General features: G+C 45.9%; 1 protein-coding gene across 1 annotated transcript in view; it reads right to left on the bottom strand.

Annotated features, from left to right (window-relative positions):
* Positions 1–306: 306 nt before the first annotated feature.
* LOC147882474 (Peptidyl-tRNA hydrolase II (PTH2) family protein) overlaps positions 307–20,842 on the bottom strand; it is a 66,359-nt gene continuing 45,823 nt past the window's right edge. The window contains exon 2 of the mRNA XM_087400697.1: positions 307–837. Coding sequence (XP_087256823.1) covers positions 655–837 — 183 coding nt within the window. The 3' untranslated portion in view covers positions 307–654. The remainder of the gene's footprint in view (positions 838–20,842) is intronic.

The following is a 20,842-nucleotide window of genomic DNA, read 5'->3' as shown; positions in this document are numbered from 1 at the left end:
TTATATTCGAGGTTCCAAAGAGAAAAAAAGAGAATATAGACCCTCATTGGACTATATCTAATCAAAATGTGCCTTGTTTTTGCATCCTTATCAATCGACCACTATTGTCGATGCTTTTATATGTTATGATACTAATCAAAAGTGCAAGAAACAGCAATATCACTGAACCAAATTGTTACCATCCTTATTATGCTTTGCAATGTCATTACAGTCTGATGGCTTGATTCTTTGCGTATCAAACTTCACTGTGAGGTGAAATAGTCCTATCATTAAGGACAGCCAGATTAGTTAAAGAGATTATTAGAGGTCAAAACAACATTGTGTTCACTTCTCCTGTTTGATGAGTAATGATTGAAAGATGACTGTCGCAGCCCATAGGAACAAGACTAACCAACCAGCACAATAAGAAAATCAATCGCAAATGCAGTGTGATTTGATTTAGCAAGCCTGCAAAATATAGCATGCTGAGAAAAACTGTGAGACGTGATCCAGCAGAGTTGTACAATTACCTGCATAATTTTAGCTTTTTGAAGTGATGGGCAACCTCAGCTTTTGGATAAGGCTTTGTTGCCAAGCAAATAGAAAAGTTTTCCAGTAGCTCTGTCCACAGTTTTTGAATAATGCTACCAGCCTGAAGCTTTTGTGCCTGAACAATTACTTGCATAATTTTAGCTTTTTGAAGTAATGGGCAACCTCAGCTTTTGGATAAGGCTTTGTTGCCAAGCAAGTAGGAATGTTCTCCGGTTGCTCTATCCACAGTTTGTGAATAATGCCACCAGCCTGAAGCTTTTGTGCTAGATTGAGGAGTTGTGTCTCTCCTTTCACTTCTAGAGTAACCTGCTCCCCCCATTAGCCCAAAATCACGACCTCTATCAGCAGTTAAATAATAGACTTTAGACTGTATATCAGCACAAAAGTAAACATATGGCTTGCCCTCTGCGATCACCTCACAGCTTAATGTGCCCTCCCTCTCAGCCGCTACAATTGACTACCAGCCCATGCCACCCTTTTCCACCACCTCCACTACTCCTACCACCCCCTACCTGCCTGCCCTGTGCCATCCCTCCCAGCTGCTTTACTGTATTTTGGCCACCCCTGTCGAAGTCTCCACCCCTTGTCATCAGTCCAGTCCACGACCTTCCTCTCAGCCCAGACTGTTCCCTCGTTGTGTAGAGCCAGTAACCTTTAAAATTCAGTGATAAAAACTGTAAAACAGGACAAAGCCAAAAATGAAAAGCATAGGTCGAATAAAAAATGAAATACGTTCCTCCATTAATTAGTAGGGAAGAGAAGATGGGTGAAATGGCAGGAGAAGACAGGGGACAAAATGGGAGGAGCAGACGGGGGACAAAAAGAAGAAAGAAAGAAAGAAAGTTTATTAAAGTCTTCGGAAGACCGATGGGTCTATGAGACTGAAAAACCTGGTACAAACGAGCTGTGGTTGTGGAGCTACTAAACGAGCATCCACACCAATGCAAATGCAAAAAATGCAGAATGTCAGTACTAAATCCTAAGTACAACATAGTCATGTCATGTCGGTAGTCGACTATCTCATCATCATCACCATCAAGACATCAGGGTGGATGAGGCAATGGGGGTATGAAATCGCCGATAGAGTGTTGTCAGCCACTCAAAGGTGCATCCCTGGCATGTCTCCTGGTCATAGCTCTGCAGCTAACCAGGGCTACTATGACCCCTATCGGGCGACTCAAAACATGGAGGGGATGTCCCAAGTGTGATCTATGTGTCAACCCTCTGTCTGAGCTGTCGGGGCCTCGTCCCATGGGTGTCCATGCGATCTAGCTGGAAAAACTCCGTGATAGAGCTCTGAGAGGGATCAACGAAGGAAAAAGTTTGCTCCTGTCTCCGTGCTCGAAGTAGCCTCTCACGTTGTCTGAGTGCCGCTAGTCTGGGTAGGAGATGAATCGGGCCAAAACCCCATAGCTGTCTCTGAAGAGGCAATAGAAATGTCCTCGGATCTCATAGTAAACAGGACACCTAAAGATGAAGTGCTCCTCTGTCTCAACCTCCTACATGTCACACAAAGTGCATATGCACCTCTCCTTGGGTAGTCGCTCTGCCCAAGAGAGATCCTCAGTGAGTGGGGTAAGTAAATCTGAGTGTACCCTGGTGGATCAATGAAACCCTCAGCTGTAATATGTAAGAAGTGATCTCTGTAGAAGCCCAGCTTCATTGGAAGATCACTCGGGCCCAACCAGGTCCAAAATGTGTGTAGCTCTAATAGATCCTCACGGATAACCTAGTTGACCTCATGAGATAGGAGGGGAGAAAACAGAGCATCCATGCTATAACGGAACAGAGGTAGTTTGTCCATGTGGAGCCCCAGTCCCTCAATGTCTCTCTGTGCGTGCATACCAGAACCTCTGGTCTCCTCCTGCTGCAAGTGCCATAGAAGAGGACAGTGCTAGCCATGGTAGCCTGCTACGCCCAAAGGTGTAATCCCCATACTCCCTGACTCAGTACAAATACGTGATGACCTGAAATGCAGCATCTAGCTGTAATGGGGGTGACCCAAACTCCGCCCGAGTGATCTGGTGAGGAACAGATGGCTTACCACGAATCATCCGTGATAACATGAGAACATGTAGTCGCTCCACCTTGGCCCACTCTGTATCCGACAAGTCTAGCCCCTAGCATGGACTGCCATACATCCCCGCTGACGGACCAAGGAGTCAACAAGCAACCCTTTGGTCCATGGATCCTAAAAGTGAGCGGAAGCACTACCTCTCTAGTCTAGCCAATGAAGCATATCCTCTGCTCAAGCGTGCTTGCATCGCAGGTCTCATAGTGAAGATAGGAAAAGACGACCCCAAAATAAGTATATGATGAAACTACCTCAACAGGTGACCCATCAAATGTGAACTGCTCCTGGCGCAAGACGGCTCGAGATGTATTGAAGATCATAACCTTGGTTTTCCCCAGGTTGACCTTCAAATCATGAGACTCACAAAAGGAATGTAGTGCGTCAAGGTGTCTCTGGAGCCCCTCTGCTAAGGAAGACAAGAGAGCCATGTCATTTGCGTAAAGCAATATCCGGTTCAGCGTGCCCACAAGAGAGCAACCTACCCCCCCCTGTGTCTACATCACTGTCTCAAGCTCGTCAATGTAGAGGCCAAACAAGGTAGGTGATAATGGACACCCTTGTTTGACCCCGATAGTGCTCATGATCTTGTCTGCCCACCCAGATCTTGCCCAGTCTCTGCCTGAAACTCTCATAAAGTGCCATGACAGCCCAAATGATCTACTGGTCGTAACCCAAATCCTGTAGGTGTCGTATGAGGCGGGCTCTCGGAGCCGTGTCAAATGCCTTGCAAAAATCGACAAAGCAACAGTTAACCCTCTGCTTCCGTGCCCTCACCTCCTCGATGATACATCTGAGCGTGAGAATGTGATCCATGGTCCCGTGAGCACGTCGGAATCTGGCCTATCCTGCTGCTCTAAGTGCTCGACACTCCGCAAATCTGCTGACCTCGGAGTCAAGTACTGATGCATAAATCTTGGACATGACATGTCCAATCATAATGGTCATGTAGTTCCCCGAGCTCACGGGATCCCTTGCCTTGTGAATGGGTGAGATAGTGTTAATGGTCCAGGTGCGTTGAAACCCCATACAAATAACTTCATTAAATAGCTTTGCTACGATCAGGGCTAGGAGGTTAATCACATATGCAATGAACTCAATGCATAGTCCCTCATGATCCTTCGCTCGGCCATTATGAAGTTTCATTACAGCATCCTTTACCCCCTCCCTAGTGAAGAGGGTGCAGGATGTGGGACGTGGCATATGTGAGAGGTTAGGGATTGTCTAATTTGGGATATCATAGAGTGTGCGTGCATAATCAAACCACACCTAAGTGTCAGTGAGTGGTGAGGGGGACCATCCCTCTAGAAATCTCCGCCAAAAGTCCTTAGAGTTGTTACTCAACAGAATGTTCAGTAGCTCCTTCTCGTTCCGGCGGACAAAGTCTATATATATACCTTTGTAAGACTAGAATAAGTCCAATCATACAAATTTATATTTTTTTGTTGTTCTAAAGACAAAGTCTAGTTTCTTTTTGCATACCAGTCGACGGTACTCGCGTAGCGACTCTGGTTCACTCGGAACACTGTTTTTGGTTTCAAATCTGAGCTGATGGCATAAAGCCTTACACTCATCATCGTACCAACTATTACAATGTACAATCCCAAGGGGTGGTGGGCGGATGGAGCGCGTGGTGTGGGGGAAAGCGTGAAGAGCGGCCTCGTGTAGTGAGCGGGTGACTAGGGCAACACGATCCTCTAATAGGGGTGTGAAGTCAATGTAGGCGAGAAGTATGTACAGACAGCCAGAGTAAGTAGGTGAGTGATCACAATCAAAGCGTATATCATGGTAGGTAGAGTAAGAACTCAATGGGGTGGAAAGTGATGTGTGATGGGGAGTAGAAATGCTAAAGAAAAGATAGGTATGATCAACCCCTGGAGGGAGAGGTGCTACGGTAAAGTCAATGATGTGAGATGTGAAGGCAGGGGATCCCATGATATAGTCATCCTGAAGCTTCCCCCATGTGGAAAGCACGTGAAACCACTTGAGGCGGGGCATCTGTCAAGGCCATTATAAATAATGAGATCATGCATCCTACCGAGGTCTAACAAGGCCTACCCATAAGATGTGAACGGTCCTCGAAACTCGTAGCATACCTACCTCCTCAAGGTCAATGTGTGGCAGTAGAGTGGAATCATCCCTAAAGTCGAGGAGTGATGCCTGACACGCGCATGTCCTCGCATTGAAGTCCCCAACTAGGAGAACTTCTCTGCGGCTAGAGAAGTCAACAATGGACTGATAAAGAGCAGTAAATGGAGATGTCTCATCCTCACCTCGAATATCTCTGGCAAAGTGGGAGGTCTTAAGGGGAAAGTAGCAAACTGCAATAAACAGATCGCAGCTGTCCATGTGTCAAATCTAGATCCAAAGAAACCTGCAATGTGCATCTCTCTACTCCACTGAGATGGCCCCCAAAAGTGTGGATCTGTAAAGGACTACGACTCCTGCTGGCCCTCGAACCCCTCCTGTATCCCTCGTCTCATCTCTGTAGGCAAACTCTCATGTATACCCACTGACTACTGGTAGTGGGCGCTCTGGACTCTGATGTGTCTCTATACAAAAGACTATCTCCTGACCTAAATAGGATTCTGAGAAGTTCCCTGGTCCTAACCATAAGATACCATTACAGTTCCAGATGGTGCAGGATAGGGTCTCGGATACCTAAGTCTCATAGACCCCGCCTCCCTATGTGGGAGGGGAGGTGGGTGTCCGACAGGGGCCTGTAAGGAGTCGTCCATCTCGTACTACTGCCCACTTCCCCTCCTTGTGGGCCTGATCCCGCTGCTTCTCTCCTCAACCTGTAGTGGAGTGAGGTCCTCATCCATGGAGATCGTTGGCTGGTCTCCTAAGGCTGACCTACGACATCAAGCCGAAAGTCGTGCCTGAGCGTCATGGAACCGTATGATCAGGGGCTGCTCTCGGTTGGGGTCCCTTCCTACCCGCCAGGCTCTCTCAATCCTATGCTCAGTCGCCCCTAGAGTAGTGGCCACGAAGGCCGTCACATCTACCATCAGTGTAGCCTCAGTGCGTGGGATCCCACGTACTCAGATGTTGAGAGCCTTACTGGCTCTCTATTGCTGCTCTAGGAGGGTAGCTAAAACGGTAATCCTTAGATTCCCGTTTGGCTATGTCGACCCATCTGGACGTCTCCTCCATGGCAGATTGCATGCTCGCAATCTGTGCCTCCACAACTGAGGTGCTCCCTGGGACTCTATGTATAGCAGTGACCTCCTGTTGGAGTTGTGAGATCTCCTGTCTGAGTCCCTGAATAAGATCAATATGGTCTCAGATAGCACAAATCCAAATGAGATGTCCAGTCTAAAGAGGGTCAATGGGTGTATTTACGCATTATCAAGCAAAGATTGAAGCAGGTGGGCAAGCGATGTCCTAAGCTGTTCTTCAAGACTGTTCTTCAAGAGCTTCGGACCATTCCCTATTATTCAAAAGTTCAACGATGTCTCAATGAAGTTACGCGTACTAGACAGTTGGACTATGCACAATGTGTTCCATGTAGCTTGGTTGAAGCCATATTTTGGACCGCCTCTTTTAGAGATTTCCGACGAGCAACAACCTGAAGTTCTTGATGAAGCTGAAGTTTTGCAGCTAGAACAGATCCTTCTTCATAAATTCAAGCATGGGTCAGGACGCAGGATGTGTGAGTTTTACACCAAGTTTCGTGATCGAGGTACCCATGAAGCAGTCTGGTTGGACGAAGATTTTTTCCAGGTGTTTCCCCAGATATTGGCGGACTACTTGGAAGCAATGAGCGTACCGCCAAGTTAAGGAGGGAATGTCACATGCACCCCTGCACTTGGGTGCAAAGTGACACACTGGCTAGTTCGACAAGTGCGTTATAGTTCCCAGATAGGAGATTTTGTTGTATGCTGTGACCCCTTTGTGAGCCCTTGTCCAGGGACAGTCTGGCACAAGCTAGGTAGGTCAGTCTCTCAGCCTTAGGTCAAGTCAACAATTCAGTTCTTGTTCACTAGTACCCACTGGAGAACAGTAGGTTCGTGTTTCCATCTTATAGTTTAGGTCTTAGCCCAGGTTAGGAGCCCCTTTAGGACCCCCAAAGGCTGGGCAGGTAAGCAGGGAAGGCAGCCTGCAAAGGCTGCCCAAAAACTCCCCTGGCAAATGAGCCAGGGAGGGCTATTTATAGGCTGGTTGTAGGCCAACCAGTCTGTAAAACAGACGGACCCAGTCGGCTGTTTACAGACTGGGTTGGCTCAGTTCCAGCCCTATAAAAGGGCCCCTTTGCTGCCCTATTGAAGCATTCAGTTGCTCCTGCCTACAGCTCTCCTACAGCTCCACTTCAGCCTCCTTGTGCAACCCCTGAACACCTCATATCTGGCACTGCTCTAGCCTCAGTCCCTAGGCCATCAGTTCAGCCTGATCTGAAGGTGTCCACGCAGCACAACAGTTGGAGGTTTGGACCAGCAAATGGAGAGAGGTTTGGACACTGTTTCATCAGCTTTCTCAGCTCTCTTTTACAAGCTACACAGCCTATTTCTTAGCTCTTTTCTCTCAGTCATATCTCAGCTCTCTCTCAATATCTATTACTCTCAGCTTTCATTCACTCACTCACGCAGTAACCCTGCATTCCGGTGGACAGCACAAGCCTCTTCCTTGCCTTGCAAAAGCGTTCTACATCGTCAGTGTGGACAGCATCAAGGTCTCAGTATTGGTCGGCATTGCCTCTCAGATCTTTGGGTCTACTATACGTGTGCACAGTGAGCTCTTCAAAAGTGTGTTCCGTGCTCTCTGAAAGAGTGTTCTTTGTATTTCTCAATTCTCCAAGTATAAAGCAAATTCTCCCCTGATTGGGAGAGGGGGCCCTTAGTGGGTACACGGACCCAATCGGTTGTCGACTCTTCTCTCTCTCTACCCTCATCTCCTTTCTCTCTCTATGGTAAAAAGCGCTAATTCCTCGCTAAAGGTTTAAAGAAGGTCTTGTTGTGAATTACACGATCAGATTACCGTTGCAGGTTACATTGGTATCAGAGCTTCGGTCTGTATCTAGCTTGACTACCGTGAGTGTATGGTTGTGTTGAGATCCGGAAAGGACACACAATCAAGCGCCATGGAAGGGTCAAGAAAAGATTTCAACCTCAAAGACTTTGAAGAGGAGAAAGACCACCAACAAGATACGCTTATGCCAAGTGCTCAAGAAGTGATGGCAAACCTTCTAGAGCAGAATCGGATCCTCCTACAGCAACTCAAAGAACATTCATCCCAGCTGGAAGAAAGCAGAAGACAGTTGGACCAGACAAAACAACGTCTGGAGGAAAAAGAAGCAGAAAAGCCGCTGGAAGAAAGAGAAACCACAAATTTTGAAAAACTACTCTTGTTGATGCGTGAGGAACGCAAAAATGAGGAGGCACTACGATGCACAGAGCTCGCCCAGGCAGAGAGGTAACAAAAGCTAGACCGAGAGGCGATGCTTCTTGAACACAAACAGATGTTAGCTGCTATGCAGGCAAGTTTGAGCAAAGCAGCTGTCACCGCCACAGCTTTGCCATCGACAAAGATAACACCACTCACTCGGTCCACTCCAAATTTTGTTAAGTATGATGGTAAGTGTGACCATTCAGCAATTTTGCAATTTATTCATCAGTTTGTAGCTCATTTTTTGTTAGCGCGGATTCAAGATGAACAAGATAAAGTCCACCTCGCATCCCCTCATCTTATAGGTGAGGCAGTAACCTAGTGGCAATATTGGGCTAGTAAGCATACTGACCCAACAACGTTTAAGACGAATCTCGTCTGGGCAACGTTTGTGGCCGACCTCAAAGCCCCTCTACTCTAGAGTCTAAAGTCTACCCTCTACGGTCTGCCCTCTACAATCTACTCTACTCTACTCTCTACTCCCATACCATGGCCTCAAGACGTGCCACTGGACAGAGTGGAAGAACAAGGCGGGATGTATGGCAGGATACCGTTTTTATAAAGAGATATGGCACATCTGGCACGAGGAGGTCAGTATGCAAGTTTTGTGGTCACACTTTGACGGGATCTACCCCTCGAGTTCATGCACATTTTTTATGGATCGGAGGCCAAGGTAAGAGTGCTTGCCATGCCATTCCAGAGGGGATCTTCTTGGCACATGGAGGTACCCCATCCAAATTTGCTGAGATTCGATCCCTCCTCCATCCTGTGATCACAGATCAAGTTCTTCAAGCTAAAGTGTTGGTTGAGCAGCAGAAGTTGGGCATAGAGGCAACCGTCACTCTCACATCATCCCAGTCAGATACCGGGAATGTGGAGTGTTCTCACTCACAGCAGGAGGGGCATGGGTATACTCCATCTACATCGACATCACAAGTGCATGGGAGTGCCTCTACTCGGCCTCTACATGGCACCACTCCATCGGCATCCGTATCAATTGGGCTGTCCACTATGCCATCAGCTCCTCCACGGCCTCTTGCCAAGAGGCCGCGTGGTCCAGTAGTTATCACTCCCAAGAGTTACTCCTATACAGGCTGCTTGGGCACCACGCCTGAAGCAAGAGGCTGCAATTGTAGAGGAGCAGTTTTTCTACGCTTGCAATATTCCCTTCAATGTTGCAAGGACTCCTGCCTACAAGAAGTTTTATCATGCACTTGTAGCTGCTAGTAGAGCAGAAGCATCATCCCTTACACCTGCTAGTTCTGAGACTCTTCGCACCACATGTTTGAAGAAGCAGGTGGGATTAATTAAGAAAGACACGGAGGGACTCAAGGAAGCTTGGAGTCGGTATGGATGCACCATAGTCTCCGATGGATGGAGTGACACAAAGAGGAGACATATGATTAATATCTTGATCACTAGTTGTGTGGGAAGCATATTCTTGAGGGTGGTTGATGCCTCACATGCCGGCCTTCACATCACCCGAGAGTGGATATGGGGTCATATTGAGGCAGCCATCAAGGAGGTTGGTGAGGACAATGTGGTGCAAGTCATCACCGATAATGGCTCCAACTGCAAGAGAATGGGAAGTCTTCTTGAGGAGAAGTATCCCAAGATAGTATGGACACCTTGTGCCTCACACTCTCTTGATTTGATGATGGAGGATATTGAAAAGCTGCCTTGGGTGTCTAGTGTGGTCGAAAAAGCAATGTAGCTAGTGACTTATATCACTCGTAAGCCACATGCACTGGCCCTATTCAGAAGGGAGTGTAAGTGGGAGCTTGTGAGACCCTCAAAGACACGCTTTGGCTACATCTTCCTGGTTCTTAGCAGGTATAATTCATGAATCATGATTCAATTTTCATCATTTAAGAATCAATTCCTCAAATTATTCATTGTTTAAATTTGCTTAAACTTTATCATTTGTAGGCTGGTTAAGACCAAAGAGAGCCTTCGTCGCATGATGACCAGTTCAGATTGGCTGGATTGGAGTGACTTGAGATTGCCTGCTGGACAGAATGTCGAGGGGATTGTCTTTGACAATCAGTTTTGGCAAGATGCCCTTTGCATTCAAATGTCCATAGAGCCCTTGTACTTCGTGCTTCGACTCTTTGACCATGAGGGTTGTACTATGGGCTTGCTATACGAGTTCATGTTGAAGCTTCGAAAAGCAGCGGAGGATTGTCCTATTGAGATCCTCAACCAGAGCAGGTACATATAAGTTGAAACTTGTAAATTTAATACTCAGTTCTCCTAGCTCTAGAGTCTAGCCTCTAACTTGATTCCTTTTGGTAAATTTTCAGAAAGGATGACATATTAGGAATTTGGAGGAAGAGATGGGATTGGTTTCATAGGCCAATCCACACTGTTGCACATATGCTCCATCCCTTGTGGAAGGAGCCTGCTAAATGGAATGATCGGGTGCTGTTAGAATTATAGATATAATTCAGCGGTGACCAATGTAATTTAATAAGCTAGTTAGGGGCACTTTTCCCTCTTTAAGAGGTTTTTCCCCCTAACCGCAGTCAGTCCACTAGCTATGGTTAGTGACTACTAAGGTTTTGTCACTAGGACAAAACCTTATCTCTTTCTTTCAGTTGTATCACACTTACACTCTTCTATTGCAACTAAGCTCTCAAGCTTTCAGCTCTCAGCTCACTCTCTTGCTCTCTCTCTCCCCAAATCTTACATTTGGTATCAGAGCAGGTTCAAGAGCTCTGTGCTCCCTGCTCTCTTCAGCTCCTGCTCTCAGCCTCGTTGAGCACCCGCAAGCTCCTGCTCCATCGCCATCGTCGTCCGTACAGATCGTCTGTACAATCTGTACGGACTGATTTCATACAGTCTTGAAGAGTACATGCGTTGCTCGTCCGTACCTGTGCTTCCTTCCTTACTGTTCCGTACGTTCGCCGTACAACTTCTGTACTGCATTCCGTACAGCAGTCGCTGGGCTGCTTCGTACGTTCGTACACTACAGTGCCATACAACTGTAGTGCCCGTACTGTACCTGCGCTGACGCCTGTATCAGCACCCCTGCATCATCGCCGTACACGCCGTACAGCAGTACGTCGTACCTGCTTTCGTACAGCTCCTGCGTACAAGTTATCCGTACATTTCTGTACAGCTGTGTACAGATCTTCCGTACAGCACGTCGCACCGTACACCAGCAGTTAATTTCGAGCATCTATTGTACACTTCCGTACAAACTGCCGTACAGTTTGAAGGTGGGCTTGGAAATTTACAGTTTTGCAGGACTTTTGAGCAGGGATCTACTTGCAAGGTTCATTTGCAGACAGATTCAGAGGTTTAGCCCAAAAATTTAGGGCTTTCTGCTGAAATTGCAAAATTTGGGGCTTTCTGTGCTTTTGCCCCTTTCTGGTTGCAATTTCAAGCTCGAAATTTAGGGCTTTCAGTTTTGCAGCACAATTTCTTGCAGAAATTTGGGGATTTTGTGATTACACTGCAATTTCACAGTGAAATTTGCGGCTTTTGCAGACAGAGCGCAATTCTTGCAACATTTGGGGCTTTTGATTAATTTGCCCCTTTCTGGTTGCAATTTTAGGCCTGGTTTCCCCAAGGTTGGTCAGTTTGAGCAGATTTTCACTGTTATAGATAGGCTGAGTAAACAAGCTCATTTTATTCCCTGTAAAAAAGAGTTGTCTGCTCCTGAAACAGCAAGGTTATTCATTAGGGAAATATTCACGTTACATGGGTTACCAAAATCCATTGTATCCGATAATGATGGCCGTTTCATTAGCAACTTTTGGACAGCTCTATTAGAGAATCTCGGAACCAAACTGAAATTTACTACAGCCTTCCATCCTCAAGGAGATGGACAAAGTGAGAATGCCAATCAAACCATAATTACTTTACTTCGAGCTTATGTCCATGACCAACCTAGAAGGTGGCTAGAGTTCTTACCCATGTTAGAGTTTGCTTATAATAGCACTGTACATACTTCCACCAAGAAAGCCCCATTTGAAATCATCTATGGGCAATGTTTACCCACTCCAATAACACACTTGGGGGAGCAAATTTTTGCTGCTGACCAGTTTGCTGAGGATATGTCACAGGTTATTGAGCAGGTAAAAGAACATATTAAGAAGGCCCAGGTTCAACAATCCAAGGCAGCCAATAAAAAAAGAACAGAAGTTTATTACAAGGAGGATGATTGGGTTTTATTGAAGATTGATAAAAGAAGAATCAAGTCAGTGAGAGGAAGTACCAAACATGTCAAGCTAGCACCGAAGTTTTATGGTCCATTTCAGATTTCAGCAGCTTTATATCCAGAAGAAGGATCCAGAGCGTATGAGCTGAAGTTACCAGCCCACCGGCGTATGAAGAACATCTTTCATGTGAGCAATTTGAAGAGATACCATGGCGATACTTCTGCGTTTTCGGATACTCAGCATCAAGAAGAACCTGAACTTGAAGATGGGACTGAAGTTCTTACTCCGGAACAGATCGTGTACCATAAAGAGAAGAGTACTCGTGGAAAGAAGAGATATATGTATTTACTGAAGTTTAAAAACCAGCCAGCTAGTGATGCACAATGGATGGAAGAAGAGTTTTTTACAGATTTTCCACAGATACTCGCAGATTACAAAGAGGCGATGCAATCGCAGAAGTAACAAGAGAAAGTGCACATAAGAGGAAGAGACAAGCAATAATCCAGAAGAGGACTTCTGCTCATTCAAGCAGGAGGGAGTGTCATGACAAGAGAAATGATTATTTAGTTAATTAATAGTCATTAGAACTTTATTATTGTTAGGCGCCAATTTGATGGTGCGGTTATATGTTTGTATTTATGATCGATCAAGCGGTGTAAATAGTACCGCCAAAACTATGTAACATTGGCCAATGATTAGTAATAAAGATGTGCACACATGTGTCTAGGTCCTAGGGGCAATAGGAAAGGGAAAGGGTGCATTAGAGTGCATTGAATGGTAGGTGCATGGGTCATAGGCTAAGGGTAGGTGTAAATGGGAAGATGGAACTTGAGTGATCTCAAGGGACATTAATGAAAGGGTATCACTGTGACACCTTTTCTTCTCTATCTCTGATCTCACTACAGATATCACGGGAGTAGCACCTTACTTTTCCTCCCAGCCAACTCTGCCAAGACCCATAAGCAGAGAGAGAGAGCTGTCCAGAAAAATCACGTCAAAAAAACCAATTCTTCACTTCTCTCACTAGCCTTTACAGACCCCAAATCCCTAGATAGATCTAGATGCCACATGTCATCCATATAGGGCCTTACTAATGCAACATTTCACCCCTCTCTTGGGATGCAATTAATTCCTTGCCCCTAGGCACAATCTTTGCACTAGGCCCTTGGTCTCAGATCTATCTAGTCTGGTGCTATCAGCCCTCACCTAGGACCTTGACATTAATCCCTCCCGATCATTTACATAAAGCGCAAACACATATATTACAAAGATAGATCCTATAAGGGAAATGTCGACTGATTCTTCCGAGGTCATGCTACCTCGGCTAGAGCGTAACATTCCTTCCCTCTTCAGACATCAGCGTCCTCGATGATAAAGTCTGGGAACACTCTCCGCAACTGATATACGGATTCCCAGGTAGCTTCGGATAGAGGCTGACCATGCCATGCAACCAACACCGTGGGTATCTTCCGATTTCGTATTTGCATTGTTCCTCGGTCCAGGATTCTTGTTGGTTTGCGCCTTGCAATATCCTCTATCTCCTGAAACAAAACTACACCTTCGATTAGTGAGTCACCAGTATGTAAAAATTTCTTTAAACGTGAAACATGAAAAACCGGATGCACCTTACACCCCTGTGGCAACTCTAATTTATAGGCTACACTGCCTATTCTCTTTAGAATTAACCACGGCCCACAGTATCGAGGTGATAACTTAGCACACTCTCCTGAAGTCAGCGACTTCGAGTGCGAAGGAATTCTGAGAAAAACTTTTTCTCCTTCTTCAAATACTCTTATAGACCGATTTTCATCCGCATACACCTTGGCTCTATCCATAGCCTGGCGGATATTAGCTCTCGCAAGTGCTAGCATCTCCCGCATCTGAACTACAAAGTTCGCGGCGCTAGGCACTTTCTGAGGTACTCCAACTATAGTTGGATTGGCTGGCCTATAACCATAGTTCAGTTCAAACGGACTGAACCCAGTAGATGAATGTTTTCTATCATTGTAGGCAAACTCCAACAATGGCAACCACTTGTCCCATGTATGTTGCCTCAATGACACATATGCCCTCAGCATATCCTCTAAAGTCTGGTTGACTCTCTCCGTCTGACCATCCGTCTCAGGATGATCCCCACTACTCATTCCCAACTCAGTCCTTAGTGTCTCAAATACCGCTGTCCAAAAGTGACCGGTAAACCTGACATCTCTGTCTGACACTATGGATCTAGGCAATCCATGCTGACGAAATATATGTCTAATAAACAACTCCGCTACTTGCGGGGCACTAATAGACTCTCTAGTCGGAATGAAGTGAGCCATCTTGGTTAGACGATCAACCACCACAAGGATAGAGTTATACCCTCCTTGCGTTGCAGGTAGTCCTACAATAAAATCCATGGAAATGCTCTCCCACTTACTTAGTGGTATTTCCAAGGGCTGTAAAAGTCTGGGTGGCTTCACCCGCTCGGCCTTACTTACCTGACACGAGAAACACCGTGTCACATATTCATGAATATGCTTTTTCATCTTTGGCCAAAAGAAATCTCGCTTCACGAGATCATATGTCTTCTCGACTCCTGGATGTCCCGCACACGGGCTATCATGGCATTGTCGAATGACTCTCTGCCTGAGATCATTCTGACCAGGTACTACAACCTTGCCATTTCTAACTAGCATACCATCCCTTATGGTATATCTTGCATAAGTTTGGCCTTTTCTGGATGCCAGGTCATCCTTTTCATTTTCCCCGGGTTTTAACACATGAGCCTTAGGCCATAAGCTCTGGACAAACTCGTCCACCTTTTGAGTTTCTCTGATCTCAGTCATTAGAGCACTCTCTAATACCGTGAAACTCAGGTTGTGCATAATGCGAGACAACGCATCAGCAACCTTATTGTCTTTTCCTCTTCGGTACCGAATCGTAAGATTAAACTCTTGCATGAGCTCTGCCCACCTAGCTTGGCGGCCCCTCAAGTCAGGCTGTTTACAGAAATGTTTCAGAGTATCATGATCCACATCCACATAAAACTCTGAACCATACAGATAATGCCTCCATGTTTTCAAAGCATGGATAACAGCATACAACTCCAATTCATGAGTTGGCCAATTCTTTTGAGAGGGAGAAAGCTTCTTGCTTTCAAAGGCTACTGGCCTTCCCTCTTGAAGGAGAACTGCTCCTACCGCAATGCCACTCGCATCGGTTTCTAGGAACAACGGTTTCTGGGGATCAACTATTTTTAACACCGGTCCTGAGACCACAGCTTGTTTTATGGTGTCAAAACTTTCCTGTTGATTCTGTCCCCAAATAAAAGGTATTTTATCTGAGGTCAGATCAGTCAATGGCGATACTATTTCGGAATATCCTTTGATATGCCTTCTATAAAACTGGACAAATCCCAAGAATGATCGCAACGCGGTCAGACTCTGAGGGATTGGCCAAGTTAGTATCGCAGCCACTTTCTTCGGATCCATTTCTACCCCCTGTGGAGTAATTATGAACCCTAAGTACTCAAGCCTAACCATACACAGTATAGTTTTCTTTTTATTCACGTAAAGACTGGCTTTCCTCAAAGTACTGAACACTATCCTTAAGTGTTCACAATGCTCAGTAACACTTTTACTGAATATCAAGATATCGTCAATGAAATGTACTACGAACTTTCCGATATACGGACGTAGTAAATCATTCATAAGCATGACGAAGGTCGCTGGAGCATTGGTAAGTCCGAAGGGCATTACCAAAAACTCATAATGACCAAACCTGCTTCTAAAAGCGGTTTTATGCACATCCTCGGCTCTAATCCGGATCTGATGATAGCCGCACTTAAGATCTATCTTGCTGAAAATCACGGCTCCATGTAATGCATCTAGCAAATCATCAATCCGAGCCATCAGATACCTGTGCTTAACAGTGATATTATTCAATGCTCTGTAATCTATACAGAGGCGAAATGTATCATCCTTTTTCCTCTTTAATATCACTGGTGAAGCAAAAGGTGAGAAACTTGGTTGAATCTGCCCCAACTTGAGGTATTCTTCCAGTTGCCTACGCACCTCCACTTCTTCAGTAAAGCTCATTCTATAGGGAGGTCTATTTACAGGTTCTGCCCCCGGGATCAGCTCAATCTTATGCTGAACTTTCCGCTCTGGAGGTAACCCATAAGGTAGTTCATCCCTAAAACATTCAGAGAACTCCTCTGTTATAAGGTTAGCCAGCTTGGCCATCTCATCACTTTGCATAACATCAGTGCTAGCCGAAGACTCATCCACCGACTCTACCGATGCTGTGCAAAGGTATAAAAACTCTACTTGAGCCTTTCTGATTTCCATCACGGAAACCAACGGTCCCTGAGGTATATCTCTTTCACCTCGCAAGACATAAAGCACATCATTCATCTTGAATTGATATACGTGCTTTTTCCAATCAATGGCTGGATTCTTCCTAGAATGCCACGCCATTCCCAGGGCTATATCTGCATGAGCAAGCTTGGTTATTTCAAAATCAAGCTTCTCAGTATAGTCCTGAATCCGAAGCTCCAACTGGGTAACCCTTTGGTCCCATACTTCAGTTGAACTTCCATCGGCCATCCTGACTGTATACGCATAGTCAAATGGACTTGTTTTTAATTTCAGCCTCTTCACGAGCTTGGAGTTAATCACATTGTGAGTTGACGCTGAGTCAAACAACACAATGACATCATGACTGGCCACTTGCCCTTTCATTTTGATTAGCTCCGTATCATTGAAGGCTGTATACCCCGTTGCTGCGGGCTTAGATAGGATGTTATCAGGTGCACTCGTCACTAACTTAGTAACAGACACACAGAACAAACAAGGTACTAACCTCTGAGAAGATCCCGCTAGCTGAATCTGCATCTCTTCCGCTCTGGGACTTCCCTGCATCTCCACGTCGCACTCTGAGATCACCATCTCAGCCATCCGACGATCTTTATTACGTGGACAATCTCTCCACTGATGAGGTTGAAGGCAACCAAAGCATAAGCCTTCTCTCCTCGCTTTTTCCCTTTGTTCTGGGTTCAAGGGAGACTTAGACCAAGCCCGGGCTGCCATTGGAGTTACTTTCCTTTTCACTCCAATGGTGGTACTTGGCTTAGGAGTTTCAGCCGGTCTCGCCTGCTTGGCTTGACCACTAGGCTGCTGCGAACCACTCCCTCTACTAGCCCACTTCTTCTTAAACCCAGACTTCTTCGGATACCCATACTGGGTTCCGACCTGTGCAAACCCACTTGGCTTGCTGCCCTTGGCATCCTCGTAGTTCAGGGCTATAGCTATTGCATCATCTAGCGTGTTCGCGTACTTAGTCCGAACTTCCATTTTTATTCGATCATTCAATCCAAATATGAAATCTTTCACTTGGATTGATTGAGGCAGGGGTTCATCAACCTTCATTACACTCTCTCGAAACTTATCAGTGTATTCTGCCACTGATAAATTTCTCTGACGAAGGTTCCTATATTGATCCCAAGCTCGGGATGCCTCGTCAGGAGGTAAGAAGTGTTTCCTGAACTCTCTTTTAAACCCCTCCCAGGTAGTGGATGCTATGCCATCTTTTGTTGTTTAATCCACCACCGATCCGCAGCCTCACTAAACATATGGGTGGCCTCGCGGATCTTTTTGATGTCATTTCTGATCTCACAAATGGCGAACGCCTCGTCCCATTTGTGTAGCCAGGTCTCAATGACATCGGAGCTACGGTCGTTCATCCGACCAGAATACTTTTCCGGTCTGTAATTAGCAATATTTGGCACTTTAGCCTTCCTAGGCTCGACCGTATGGACACTAGACTCCAGTTCCATTGGAGCCTTTCCCTTCTCCTCTCGAGAAGGTCTGGCAGACATACTCTGTAGTACTCTCCTAAGTTCAGATTGCCCTGCGTTGGCTTGTAATTGCTGCGCTAGCAACTGTTGCAAGGCATCCTCCAGCAATGCAATCCTGCCAGATAAAGTGTGAGCTACTGGGCGCGATCCCTGCTGGGTCGGCCGGACTCCTGATTCACCAGGGTCCCTCCTGGAAGCCCCTTCTTCTGCTTCCATTTAGTTCAATAAGTGTTTTGTTTTGGGGGTTTTTTTTTTTTTTTTTATAAATAAATTTTAAAAACCCCCTAGAACACTGTAATCACAAACTGACGCAATTCAGGGTATTGATACTCTGAACACAATTCCCTATACTAGGGAATTCCTGCAATCCCACATTCACACCGATCACGCATTTAATACAGGCATGTATCACATATGGCGCTTTTCCCTATACTAGGGAAATTCCTGCAGTCAATTCTAACTGAAGCACACAGGCATCTACACAGGCATCATATGTCCCTATAACATCGTAGACCGTAAACTCTATGCAAGCGGAGCATCAGCAAATTGACTCAAAAGAAGAAAACACCGAATTGACACAAGTGACAGAGAGCTCCCTGGTCTATGAACTCGTTCACCAGTTAGGCCCGCGAGATAGTCACAAATACAGATGTCCACGAAACCTACTCTCTGATCGAAACCTGTATGAGGGACTCAGGTCAAAACTCTGTCACGGATCAGCCCTCCACGTACTGCCTGCTTGTGAATGATACGTGTCTGTCAAAACTTTTGTAATCTCTGAGTTACTGATCGGCGCTGTGCCTTCCGAGGTCCCTGTTCCGTCAGGGTTACGGGAGCCCTGCTTTCCGTTCCAGTCGATGACGATCTCCCACTCCTGGACTAATACTTGCGCTAACGATCTACTGTCCGTCGTTCTGCGCCAATCTCCAGCTAACCCCGTGAACTACCTTCGTCGAGAGTGCGCTGCACAGCGACGTCGCGATCGACGCATCACCTCATCTACAGTCTGGACGATCGACGCGTCACCTCACCTAGCAGCAGAAGCGTGGATCGATCGTCAACTTCATGCTCACGTTGGACTTCTGTCCAAGCCACAGATCCCTTCTCGCTGTTCGTCGTCACCGTCGGGTGATTCGCCACCAACGCTCACCCACGGTCCATACCTTTCCCCTTCGTAACCTTGAGCTCTGATACCAACTGTGACACCTTTTCTTCTCTATCTCTGATCTCACTACAGATATCACGGGAGTAGCACCTTACTTTTCCTCCCAGCCAACTCTGCCAAGACCCATAAGCAGAGAGAGAGAGCTGTCCAGAAAAATCACGTCAAAAAAACCAATTCTTCACTTCTCTCACTAGCCTTTACAGACCCCAAATCCCTAGATAGATCTAGATGCCACATGTCATCCATATAGGGCCTTCCTAATGCAACATTTCACCCCTCTCTTGGGATGCAATTAATTCCTTGCCCCTAGGCACAATCTTTGCACTAGGCCCTTGGTCTCAGATCTATCTAGTCTGGTGCTATCAGCCCTCACCTAGGACCTTGACATTAATCCCTCCCGATCATTTACATAAAGCGCAAACACATATATTACAAAGATAGATCCTATAAGGGAAATGTCGACTGATTCTTCCGAGGTCATGCTACCTCGGCTAGAGCGTAACAATCACCCTTTCATTGAAAATCTCACGTAGCATTCTTTCTACCACATTGCATTCATCCGTCATCTCTCTCCCACCTTGCATGTAGGTCGAAAAAGAAACACGTACTCTCACGAGGACGCTCTTCCCCATTGGAGGGCCAATCGGCATTCAAATTCTGCATGCATTGCACACATTTGCATTTTCGAAAAGTGTGGTTCTTCACACTAATTCAGTGGCATCAGCATATGCAGGTACTCTTCTCGATGAGGAGGATCCTGCAACATTTGAAGAAGCAAAGGACAATGTGCATTGGATGAATGCCATGCACGATGAATTGCAGTCATTCAAAAAAATCAGACTTGGGATGTCGTAGACTTGCCACCAGGTAAACATGCCATTGGTACACGATGGGTTTTCAAGGTGAAACGGAAGCCAAATGGCTCCATTGACAGATACAAGGCAAGGCTGGTTGCCAAAGGCTATGCTCAGAAAAAGGGCATAGATTATGAGGAGACTTTTGCTCCTACATCCCGGATGACCACCATCCGATCTGTTATTGCAATGGCTGCACATTTTGAGTGGAATGTTCATCAGTTGGACATTAAAACAGCCTTTCTAAACGGAGACTTGTTGAAAGAGGTTTATGTCAAACAACCTCTAGGCTTTGAAATTACAGCAAATGCATTTCAGGTATGCAAGCTAAATAAAGCTTTGTATGGGCTGAAACAGGCCCCTCGTGTATGGTATGCCAAGATTCATGCCTTCTGGACCAGCAAGGGGCTGCACAATAGTCCTACTGAGAGCACCCTCTACATCAAGAAGGATGGGGGGGAAATTTTAGTCATCATTCTTTATGTCGATGACTTACTGCTCACAGGGTCCAATGAAGATAATATTGCAGATTTCAAAGCTGATTTGCAGACCAACTTTGACATGTCAGATTTGGGGCTGCTTCACTTTTATTTGGGGATCCAGTTCTCTCAAGACAGACGTGGCACTGTTATGTCTCAGTCCAAGTATGAGCAGAAACTCTTGGACAGATTTAACATGCATGATTGTAAGCCCATAGCCACTCCCATGGAGCCAGGGCTGAAACTCACAATGCATGATGCAGGAGAATCAGTTGATGCCACATTTTACAGTCAGGCTATTGGATGCCTCATTTATCTCTGCAACACTAGACCTGATATTCAGTTTGCAGTA

Source organism: Dipteris shenzhenensis, chromosome 29 (genome assembly GCF_047967505.1).
Source record: "Dipteris shenzhenensis isolate YYH24624 ecotype China chromosome 29, Dip_SZ_1.0, whole genome shotgun sequence".
NCBI lineage: Eukaryota > Viridiplantae > Streptophyta > Polypodiopsida > Gleicheniales > Dipteridaceae > Dipteris > Dipteris shenzhenensis.
This window is presented reverse-complemented; position numbering and strand designations above follow the sequence as displayed.